Source organism: Fukomys damarensis, unplaced genomic scaffold (assembly GCF_012274545.1).
Source record: "Fukomys damarensis isolate Sample0158 unplaced genomic scaffold, DMR_v1.0_HiC HiC_scaffold_13, whole genome shotgun sequence".
In the NCBI taxonomy this organism is placed as follows: domain Eukaryota; kingdom Metazoa; phylum Chordata; class Mammalia; order Rodentia; family Bathyergidae; genus Fukomys; species Fukomys damarensis.
The window spans coordinates 35,865,238-35,876,157 of record NW_022900925.1 but is presented as its reverse complement, the minus strand read 5'-3'; the positions used below and the strand labels follow the sequence as shown (position 1 = coordinate 35,876,157).

The following is a 10,920-nucleotide window of genomic DNA, read 5'->3' as shown; positions in this document are numbered from 1 at the left end:
GAAACCAGTACCAGAAGAACACTCTCAACCAGAGGGTCTTGAGGAGGGGAAAAAAATCAACCTCCCTCCCCATAAACAGACAGACAAAGTTCCTACCAGAAGGGCAAAGGACCTCTCCGGCCCCTGCTGTGGGGAGTCCACTAGCACGTCTGCCTGGACCTTCCTCCCTGCCTCCAAAATGATCCGGATCACAAATTACCAATTCAGACATTAACAGGAAAAGAAAGACACTGAAGCAAAGAAAAGGAAACCAAGGACGAACTATTTCTACAAATTCTAATAAATTACACAATTGCTGGTGCCCTACTCTAGCACCACCAACACACAATAAATCTTTAAGCATATATACAAAAAGCATGCAACTCTAGCCTGCTCCCATTTTTAATATTTACAAGAAAACTCACCGCTCCTCTTTTGCCTTCCTTTTGAAGGTCCTCTTCTTTCTTTTTGATGAGATCTCCTTTTATTCTTTATCCAGCGGTGTCCTTCACTGAATCCCTCGATACTCAGGTCCGTGTTCTTCAAGTTCTTGTTCTTCAGGTCCCTGTTCGGGCGCCACTTGTGGCGGTCCAGCCGTCACAACACGAACATGCCTGAGTTGGGGAGTGAGGATTGAGAAAGGAAAGAACACTCAAGCCTGAGTGGAGACGAAGAGAAGTCTGATTTATTTCACAGAAACAGCTCCTTTTATAGGTTCACATCAACAGGAAGCACCAAGCAACTATTTGTATCTTTTATGCAAAGACCCGGATTGTCTGACTCTTTGCAAAGAACATCAGATCTTCGGCTGTCTCCTTGAGTTTCTTCCGTTGCAGCAACAAGTTTAACAAGCAGAGTCCTAGAATGTTACAGATTGTATCAATGCCTTGAGCGTAGAGGTGAAGAAGTTTCCTTTTAAATGTCAAACTCCTAGAGGGCCACGGCCGGCCTCCCACAGTCTCAAAAAAACAAAACAAAACAAAAAAAACCAAAATTTTGTTACTGAGGGCCCAGGGATATAGCTCAGCAGTGCCAACTGCCTGCCTTGCAAGCACAACGTCCCAGTTTGATCCCCAGTACCCCCACCGCCAAAAAAAAAAAAAAAAAAAAAAAATAAACAAAAACATTTTCTTACTGAGGCTGGATTCAAACTTAGTTCCTGTTTAACATTTCTTCTGTTAACTCTCATGCCTGATTGTCTGTTGTCCACGGGAGGGAAGTGATTTGATACTTTTTTTGGAGACAGAGTGGAGCTATATAACCCAGTCTGTCTTCCTGCCTCAGCCTCCAGAGTGCTGGGATCACAGGTGGGCACTCTGTATATCAGTTGCCTGTGAGACAGTCATGCCTGGTCTCAGAGTCCTCTGCCTGCACTCAGCTGTCATTGGCGCCCGTGTGACCCCTGTCCCCTGGCTGTGAGAGTGTCAGCGTCCTCCTGCCCTGCTCCCCTCGGGCCAGGCTGTGGGAGGTGGCTGTGTGAGACTCAGCAGCGCCAGCCTCCATCCCTGCCGGGGTCTGGCACAGCTGGCCGGGCAGGGAGGGTGCCCCGGAGACTCTTCCCCCTGGGAGCCGGGTGCAGTGGCCTGGCGCAGTGGGGTCCCCAATACCCGAGAGGCCAAGGCAGGATTGGTTACACCCAGATGTGAGCCCAGGCTGCGCAACACAGCTGTCTCTTGGGGACTTTTTTGCAGTGAGGGGCACTAACCCTGGGTCTCATGAATCCTAGACCAACACTCCAGAGGGTCTATCTTTCTTTCGTTATTTAAAATTTTTAGATTTTTAAATTTATTTTTGGAACTGTATTATTTACCTTAAATGTACCAAGAAACTTAATGGGGAAAAAAATATTTTTGGAGACAGGGTCTCCCTTGTAAGGCAGGCTGGTCTTGAATTCGCTGTGTAGCGCAGTCAGGCCTCCTGCTCTCCGCGATCCTCCGGCTTCAGCCTCCTCAGTGCTGTGACGACAGGTGTGTGTCCCCAGGCCTGCTTCTGGGACCTGGTTTTGCGGGTAGTCCAGAGGCATCTTCACTTGCTTTAACTGCCTGAGGGTTTACCTCCCTCTAGGAAGAAAGAGGAGAAGCTGGATTGGATGTACCAGGGTCCCGGGGGGATGGTGAACCGGGATGAGTACCTGCTGGGCCGCCCCATCGACAAGTACGTGTTCGAGAAGCTGGAGAAGGAGGCCGGCTGCTCCTCCGAGACCGGGCTGCTTCCAGGCTCCATCTTCGCCCCGGCCGGGGCCAACTCGCTTCTGGACATGGCCAGCAAGATTCGCGAGGACCCGCTCTTCGTCATCAGGTACAGGGCTGCCTGGGGGCAGCGTAGGGACAGCTGCTCCCCTGTGTGTCTGTCCTCTTCAGGGGCTGAGATGGGGAGGAGGAGATGCTCCGGGGCGAGGGCGGGCCCGGCTGCCCAGCCTGTTCATCCACCTTTTGTTTGTTTGTTTGTTTGTTTGAGACAGAGTCTCACTGTGTAGCCCAAGCTGGCCTTGAACTTGTGGCCATTCTCCTGCCTCGGCCTCCTGAGTGCTGGGACTACAGGTGTGCGCCACTGTACCCGATTTACTCAGTTATCTGTGGCCCTGAAATAGAAATAGGGGAAGTCGGGTGACAGGTGGGCAGCTTCTTCACAATTTGGAAGTGTGTGTAGAGCTGAGGAGGCTGTAAACTGGCTTTTGTGCTCCTAGTTTCTTTTTTTGGAAGGGCCAGCAAAATCCTTTGAAAAGAAACTAGAGGGCCGGGGATGTAGCTCAGTGACACCACCTACCTGGCAAGTGCTGGGTCCTGAGTTCGATCCCCAGTACCAAAACAAAAGAGAAGAAACTAGAATCTGGATTAAAATCCCAACATGTAACAGATAAAGGGAGAGCTATTAAATGAGATTGTTTTCCATGCATTTATTTTGGTTGGATTGACAGCCCCTTGTTTTGTTTTTCTTTTTGAGACAGTGTCTTGTTTGAACTTGAGATCTTCATGCTTCAGCTTCCCAGAGAGCTGGGATTACAGGCCTGCGCCACCACCCCTAGCGAAATTTTGTGTGTGTGCAGGAGGAAAAGAAAGGGAATGTGGTTTAGTGGCAGTGCGCCCTGCTCTTATACTCAGGATCACGCGCGCACGTGCGCTCGGCAGGTGGTTTCTGAGACCGTGCGGCCAGGGCGCCTACGGCACCGACGTTTGCTGGCCAGGCGGGAGGCCCTGAGCGCTCAGCCCGGGGAGTGGCACCTGGTGGGGTTCCCGTCATGTGGATTCGCGGTGCAGCTGTCGCTGTGGGCCCTGTGCGCATGGCTTTGGGAGAAAGGTCGTCACTGGGACTGGGGACAGGAGAAGGAATTAACTCCCTTTCCAGAAGACACAGTCGTGATCTTAGAAATTCTTCTGTTTAGGAAGAAAGAGGAGGAGAAAAAAAGAGAAGTGCTGAATAATCCTGTGAAAATGAAGAAAATCAAGGAATTGGTAAGCCCAGCGTAGACTAATCACAGAGCAGTGCCCTTCACCTGTTTCCCACGGGAGTTTGTCTCCCGTTCCTTTTTTTGGTACTGGGGATTGAACTCAAGACCTTGTGCTTGCGAGGTAGGGTTAGTGCCAATGAGCACTAAACTCAATCCCTGGCCCTCCAGTTCCTATTATTTCAGAGGAAAAACAAAGTGGTCTTTTTATTTGTTTGTTTGTTTGTTGAGACGTCTCACTGTGTGGTCCAGGTTGGACTTGAACTCTTGGTGATCTCCTCGGAGTACACGTAGGTGCCGCCCGCCCCGGCTGGAGCACAGAGCGGGGCCCCTGGCCGGTGCTTCTGAGAGGTCTCCCGTCATGCCCTGCGCCCAGGAGAGGACAGGGCGGGCGGCAGTGGCTGGGTCAGGGTCTCTGTAACCCTTGGTGGTCGTGCTCTGGGCTTTTTCTAGTTGCAAATGAGTCTGGAGAAAAAGGAGAAGAAGAAAAAGAAGGAAAAGAGAAAGAAGCACAGGAAGCGCAAGCACAGGAGCGCGAGCAGCAGCCGGTCCAGCAGCGAGGACGAGTCGGGCCCGGGCCGGGGCAGGTGAGGCTGGGCTGCACTGCTGATGGGGTCGTTATAGGGCGGCCCTGTGCTGTCGGCGCCCTGCGGAGGGCCTAGGTGAGCTCACTTGAGCTGCACAGAGCTGACGGCAGAGGAGCTGGTTCAGCTCATTTTCTTCTCCGCCCGTTGCTGTGGGGTCTTTCTGAGACAGTCTGTGCAGTGCAGTTGGCTTGGATCTCACTGTGCAGCGCAGGCTGGCCTCAGAAGCAATCCTCCTGCCTCAGCCTCCTGAGTGCTGGGATCACAGATGTGTGGCATCATCATGCCCGTGTCTGAAGTGGGTTTTATGTAGGCTTTTTTTTTAATGGATTAATGAGCCTGTGTGGGCCTGATCTGTGTCTGTGCTGTGGGAAAAATCAGCTCTGCTGAGGTGACTCATGTTCAGACCTTGGAATGGCAGCCTGAGGTGAGAGGCTGCACCCACGGATCCTCCCCAAGAAACCTGCCCTGTGACTCGGCTCCCAACACGGACACCCTAAGGGGACGAAGCTGGGCACCCAAACCCCTTGCTGGACCCGGGGCGAGGCTTCCTTAGCGAGTGTGTGTTTGAATTTTAGGTCTCAAAGGAGGGTGACAGATTCCCGTGTGGTTTTGTCCAAAGTGCCCGGCTATGGCTTACAGGTAGGGACGTGGCCTTCTCTGGGGGACTGTGGGACTGAAAGTACCCTGGTGGCCAAGGCATGGCAGGGAGCTCCAAGCCACTCACCTGGCTGGGCTCTGGGCAGGGACGATGCCCCCATGGGGACTCAGATGTCGCCCCAACCTCCACGGGTAACTGATGGCAGATGTCCACATCCTAAGGTGCAGTAAATGCCTCCTGGCTGTGTGTGTGTACTGGGGTACTGGGGTTTGAACCCAGGGACTTTTACACTGAGCTATATCCCCATCCCTTCTTAAAATTTTTTCGACAGTGTCTTGCTAAGTCACCAGGTTGCTGCAGCCTGGTTACTATTTGCAATCCTCCTGCCTCATCCTCCCGAGTGCAGGATTTCAGGTGTGCTGCACCACGCCCAGCCCTACACTGGCTTTAGAGGAATGGGCGTCCCTCGGTACCTGTGACCTGTGCCCCTCGCCCTGTCCACCCCCACCCCGCCTGCTGCCCAGGCTGGCTTCCGGGTGACCTCTCTCTCCTCCCTCCCGCACGAGCAGGTCCGGGACCCTGCCCAGGACCGGGGGTCGCAGGGCCCTTCGGTGGCCCAGTCCAAAGGCACCTTCCAGATGAAGAGCCGGTCCCGGTCCCCCAGCTCCTCCCGCTCCCCGCCCAGACACTCGGGCAAGAAGAGTGCCAGGGACAGGCGGTCACGGTCCCCGAGGCACAGCCGAGTGTGAGTGTGGGGCTCCTGGGAAATCACCCTGAGCCCGCCGCCTGGGCACAGCGGGCCTCTGACAGAGTTCTCGGCGCTGTCTGAGCTGCAGAGCTGTGTCCTCTGTGTCCCCTGCAGGCACAGCGGGAAGGGCAGCCTCAGAGAGCGGGCCCCATCCCCAAAGAGAGAGGCCCACACACAGCGGCGAGCGCCGGGCTACACCAGGTGAGGCGCACTGAGAAAACAAGGTCGGCTGGGGGATTTCGGTTTCGAGCTCTACCCCTGAGCCGCATCTCTGGCTCTTTTTGAAACTTTGTGTGAGTCAGGATCTCATGAAGTTGTCCAGGCTGGATTGAGTTTGTGATCCTCCTGACTCAGCCTCCCGAGTAGCTGGATGACAGGTGTGTGCCAGTGCCACAGCCAGAGTGTCCTTGGTCGAGGCATTTGTCCTTCTCGTGGGCAGAGTTGGGTATGGGCTGGCTTAGCAGGGATGAGAACTGAGGAGAGGCCGCTGTGCCCACGAGGGGCTGTCCTGGCATCCAGCCTGCTCCTGGCCAGTGTTTAGATGGTGCGGGCGGCTTTTGTGTAAACCATTTCCACATAAACTGGCCGTGCATCAGAATTACCCAGGACACTTAAAAAAATCCCAAACTGGGTACACACTCCTATAATCCTAGCCACTTGGGAGGCTGAGGCAGGAAGGTCACAATTTGAGCCCAGCTTGGGCAATTTAACAAGACTCTTGCCTCAAAAGGTAAAAAAGGTTGGAGGCATAGCTCAGCGCTCCCTGGGTTCAATCCCCAGGGCTCCAACAGCAGCAGCAGAGCTCACTGCCCAGCTGTGGCCCACGCCGTTACAGTGTCAGATCTAAGGGGTGTCAGTATCTCTTGTTTTTTTTGGCTTTTTTTGCAATCCTGGGGATAGAACCCAGGGACTTTGCACTGGCTACATCCCAGCCCTTGTAAATTTTGAGACAGAGTCTTAGAAAGTTGCTAAGTTGTCCAAACTTTTGATCCTCCTGCCTCAGTCTCCTAGAGTGCGGGTCTGCTGGGTGCAGCCCCGGGCTTGGGTTCAGACACCAGCAGTTTTGGAGCAGACCTGTGGAGCCAAACTGCTGGTTCCCCAGGTTATCTGGGAGAGCCCTCGGGGAAGGCAGAGTTACTGTGAGTGGCAGCTCTGCAGAGGAGGCTGCAGCTCCCTCCCTTTCTGGGCGGCAGGAACCCCGTAGCTGCGACACTCCTCTGGCCCCGTCTTCCATGCCCCCCTCAGATGCTGGCAGGGCCTGGACTTGAGTGTCTTCCGGCGCACAGGTGGGCGGCGCGTGACTGTCTTGCACATTCTGCCTTATTTTTCTGTCTCTTGCCATCTGCCATTGCTTGAATTTGCCTTATTTTGTCAGCCATTCTCATGGTGCAGAGAATTTATTTTATTTTTCTTTATGGTACTGGGGGTTGAACCCAGGTCTTTATAGTGAATTTTCTTCATGGCTTTCTCTCTTCTTCTTTCTTCTTCATTTTTGGTACCAAGGATTGAACTTGGGGCCTTGTTCTTGTGAGGCAGGCAGCGGCACCACTGAGCTAAATCCCTGATCCTCTTTTTCTTTATTTTTTTGTTTTTGTTTTTGAGACAGGATCTCACTATGTAGGTGAGACTGCCCTGGAACTCACAGTGTAGACCACGCTGGTCTCAAAGTCACAGCCATCCTCCTGCCTCAGCCTCCCTAGTGCTAGGATTACAGGCGTGTGCCGGCCTGCCCAGCAGTCTTTTTCTTTATTTTTTAAAATTTGGAGACAGGGTCTTGCCTTAAGACACTGAGTTGCTCAGGGTAGATTTAATCTTGGATCCTCCTGCCTCAGCCTCCCCCAGCACTGGGGTTATAGGCATGCAGCACTATGCCCAGCTGAGATCTCAATTTAAAATCTTTTTTGTAAGCCGGGTGTGGTGGTGCATGCCTGTAATCCCAGCACTCAGGAGGCTGAGGCAGGAGGATTGCAGTGAGTTTGAGACCAGCCTGGGCTACATAGTGAGTTCCAGGTCAGTCCCAATTACGTAGTGAGACCCTGTCTCAAAAAACCAAAAATAAATAAATAAATAAATAGTTCTTTTTATAGACTGAGACTATTTTTTTTCCTCATACTTCTTTTTGGCTTATGGTAGTCCCATTTAATTTTATATTTCATTGCTTTTCACATTTGTTTTGATACTGGGGATTGAACTCACAACTTTGCACTTGTGAGGCAGGCGCAGTGCCACTGAGTTAATTCCCCAGCCATTGTTTTTGTTTTTTGAAATGGGTCTCACTGTGTAGCCCGGGCTTGTGTGCCTCAGCTTCCCGAGTGCCGGGATTACAGGCATGCACCACCCCGCCTGCAGAAAATGGAATTATTCTTGGATTAATTACAGTTACTATAGAGTTACAGTTTCGTTTCTTAGATTATTTTATTTAGATTCATATACATGCAGTTTTCAGAGTCACATAGTATTGAAAAATCTTTGTTGTTGTTGGCATTTTTTTTTTTTTTTGAGACAGTGTTACTGTGTAGCTCAAGATGGCCCTGAACTCATGGTGATCCTCCTGCCTCAGCCTCTAAGAGTGCTGGGATTACAGGTGTGCACCACCACACCCTGAGATTTGGCGGGTTTCTTGAGCTCTCAGATGCTTTCCCATCCGAGAGAGGGCAGCACAACCTGAGTGCGCTGTGTGTCTGAGCGGCGTGAGGCTGGGCGCTGTGGTTGGTCCCCGCAGAGCCCCTGAGTCCCTGTCAGCTGTGGCGTTGCACTTCTTTCCTCTGTCTTGCGTCCTGCCCGGTGAGTCTGCAGAGCCTGCATCCTGGGGTTTCCTCTGGTGTTTCCGGGGTGGCCCTGGTGTCCCCGAGGTAGGCAGAAGCAGAGTGACCCGTCTCCTCCTGGGACGGACGCTGAGTGCATGCCCTCGTTCTCACCCCGTCGCCTCCTTGCCACCCTCTGCAGGCCTTGGTGACCGTGGCGCCTGAGCTCCTGTGTGGGCAGTGTGACACTGTCCGCTTCTCCCAGGGGTGGGCGCTTGGGACTCAGTTTCTCCCCTCTGTAGCAACAGGCCCTTATATCTGCTTCAGCCTCCCGAGTGCAGGGATGACAGGTGTGTCACTGCGCCTGGCTGTATGGGATCCCAACTCAATGTCTTGAAAGTTTGGATGAAGCTGGGTGTGGTAACCTGTGATCCCAGCACTCCGGGACGCTGAGGCAGGAGGATTGCCACGAGTTCGAGACCAACCTGGGCTACATAGTGAGACCCAAAACAGTTAAAAAAATGAATAAAATTTTTAAAAAGGGTGGGTGAGCCTGCCCGGGAGACGTGCTGGCCCAGTGTTCGGCTGGGTGTTTCCCTGGAGAGAGCCCAGCCCCAAGACCCTGAGGCTTGCCCAACCTCTCCTTGTGCCGCCTGCTGGAGAGTAGAACTGACCAGCGGTCTGTGCTCCACAGAAAACTCTCAGCGGAGGAACTAGAGCGGAAGCGGCAGGAGATGCTGGAGAACGCCCGCTGGCGGGAGGAGGAGCGGCTGAACACCCTCCAGAGGCAGGCCCGTGAGGACGAGAGGGAGCGCAGGCTGGAGCAGCAGGACTCCCGCCACGGCCACTTTATCCAGTGAGTGCCCTGGCGACAGCTCTCGGGGACCCTGTGTGCTTCACTGGGTCCCCAGAGTTCCCATGAAATTCTCCTGCCTCAGCCTCCCGAGTGCTGCGGTCACAGGCGTTCGCCACCATGCCTGGCTCAAATCCCTGAAATTTCTTGGCCTTGTTAAATGAGAATTGATGGCCCGGGGAGCCTTTCTCCAATGAAACTTTGACTTCTTTTCCAAACCTGTGCTTGGGCTCCAGAGGACGTGGGTCCACACAGCTGCTCCCCCGCTGGCGCCCTGCTTCGGGTGATGAGGTTTTTCTCCGTCCCTGTCTCGCAGCCGCATGAAGCTGGAGAGCGCGGCCACGTCCTCCCTCGAGGACCGGGTGAAGCGCAACGTCCACTCCCTGCAGCGGACCTCCGCGGCCCTGGAGAGGAGCTTCATGAGGAGATGAGCGCCGTCCGGGAGGCCGCCAGCCCCTGCGGTCCTCTTTGTAAGGAGCAGAGCAGCACCGTTCAGAGCGACCCGGCCCCTTCGCAAGCTGTGGTGAAGATGGGAGCGCGGGCCCTGGCCGCGTGGCCGTGGGGGAGCCTTTCCCCCGCCTGGGCTCCGGTCTTCACCGCACCCTCCTCCCGCCCTCTCCACTGCCGGAAGCCTCTCTCCAAGTCACGGCGTGGGTCGTGCTCACTGGATAAGTGGACATTTACTCCCGTGTGTGCGTCACGTGACAGGAGGACGTCGGCTCAGGGCAGAGCCGAGATAGGGACCGAACCGGGAGGAGAAAACAGCCAAGCAAGCCCCGGCGGACCCAAAGGTTTTGATGTAAAGGCACAGGCGTGCGCGGGTACTACTGTGTCAGTTTTACACACTGTTAAAAGCGGGCTCGGTGAGAGCGCCTTGTTTGTAAGTGACCGCTGTGTACAGAACCACAGTGGACTTGGTAGGGACACAGCGAGGCGAGAGCTCATTTCCAGCCTGAGTCAAGCAGCTGAGGAGGCCCGGGCTCCCAGATGGAGAGACGATGGGTTCTCCTGTCTCGTGGGGCTGTGGCTGTAGCCGTCAGGACCATGTTGCCAGTGTACTCCTGGCTCCTCGGAGTAAAGAGAACGGAAGCTGTTGTATCAGGCCTTCTTTTTAAATCATGTAGTAACCTTACCATAGTTCTCGGTTTTCTGGAGGAGTTTGCTATTACAGTATTTTTTAGATGTTAAAAAATCAATATGGGGGGGCAGGGATTTAGCTCAGTGATGCTGCCACCTGCCTCCCGAGGCTCAAGGGGCGAGCCGGGCGTGGTGGTGCACACCTGCAATCCCAGCACTTGGGAGGCTGAGACAGGAGGGTTGCTGTGAGTTTGAGGCCAGCACCCTGTCTCAGAACAAATCTCCAGGGGGCTTTTCCTTATCTGGTTTTTTTGTGTGTGGTGCTGGCACGGACCCAGGGCCCCACTAGTGCTGGGCATGCCGCTTCGTCTGCTTGGCCAGGCAGTGGACCGCACCTCGGCTGGGCTGTTCCTTTGTTCTCCTTCCTCACTGAGCTTCCAAGGGGTTGGGATTTTCATTTTTGAACACTTGATGCTTAAAACCTACTTCATCTCCAGAGCGAATGTAATATGCTCTTGTCATTCATTTCATTGCCCCATCCTGCTGCTGATGCTATAGCTAATTATGCTTTTTATTACTTGGTAATAAAGGCCACATTTATTTTTGTAACTGTGAAAGCCACCACGTGCAGTGTGGAGTTTGCACAGACCCGTGACTCCTGTCCAATATGGGGAGACCCTTCTTCGGGGAGGAATTACGTAACCACGTGTGGGCAGGCTGCTCGGTGGTTTGGCGCGGCGAGCGGGAGAAGGAGCCCATCGTCGGGAAAGTGTCCCAAGGCGCCGGCCGACTCTTCCCCTGACCGCGGGCCTAGGCCGGGCAGCAGGTGGGTGGGCGCGGGCCCATTCATAAAACCCAGGGTTTCAGCCAGGTTCTCCCATTGGCCCGG

At 54.0% G+C, this 10,920-nt stretch overlaps 2 protein-coding genes and 1 long non-coding RNA gene across 3 annotated transcripts in view; 2 read left to right on the top strand and 1 right to left on the bottom strand.

The window, feature by feature from the left end:
• The window catches only part of LOC117285888, a 3,054-nt gene extending 2,616 nt beyond the window's left edge, over positions 1-438 (bottom strand). Inside the window, exon 1 of the long non-coding RNA XR_004517020.1 lies at positions 405-438. This is a non-coding gene — a long non-coding RNA (uncharacterized LOC117285888). The remainder of the gene's footprint in view (positions 1-404) is intronic.
• The window catches only part of Cwc25 (CWC25 spliceosome associated protein homolog), a 19,209-nt gene extending 9,027 nt beyond the window's left edge, over positions 1-10,182 (top strand). Inside the window, exons 3-10 of the mRNA XM_010620069.3 lie at positions 2,044-2,277; positions 3,362-3,431; positions 3,878-4,011; positions 4,587-4,650; positions 5,179-5,354; positions 5,472-5,558; positions 8,796-8,957; positions 9,271-10,182. Of these exons, the coding sequence (XP_010618371.1) occupies positions 2,044-2,277; positions 3,362-3,431; positions 3,878-4,011; positions 4,587-4,650; positions 5,179-5,354; positions 5,472-5,558; positions 8,796-8,957; positions 9,271-9,385 (1,042 nt within the window). The 3' untranslated portion in view covers positions 9,386-10,182. The remainder of the gene's footprint in view (positions 1-2,043; positions 2,278-3,361; positions 3,432-3,877; positions 4,012-4,586; positions 4,651-5,178; positions 5,355-5,471; positions 5,559-8,795; positions 8,958-9,270) is intronic.
• A 592-nt stretch (positions 10,183-10,774) lies between these two features.
• Positions 10,775-10,920, top strand: part of Pip4k2b (phosphatidylinositol-5-phosphate 4-kinase type 2 beta) — a 19,565-nt gene continuing 19,419 nt past the window's right edge. The window contains exon 1 of the mRNA XM_019206911.2: positions 10,775-10,857. The gene's annotated coding sequence lies outside the window, so the exon portion shown is untranslated. The remainder of the gene's footprint in view (positions 10,858-10,920) is intronic.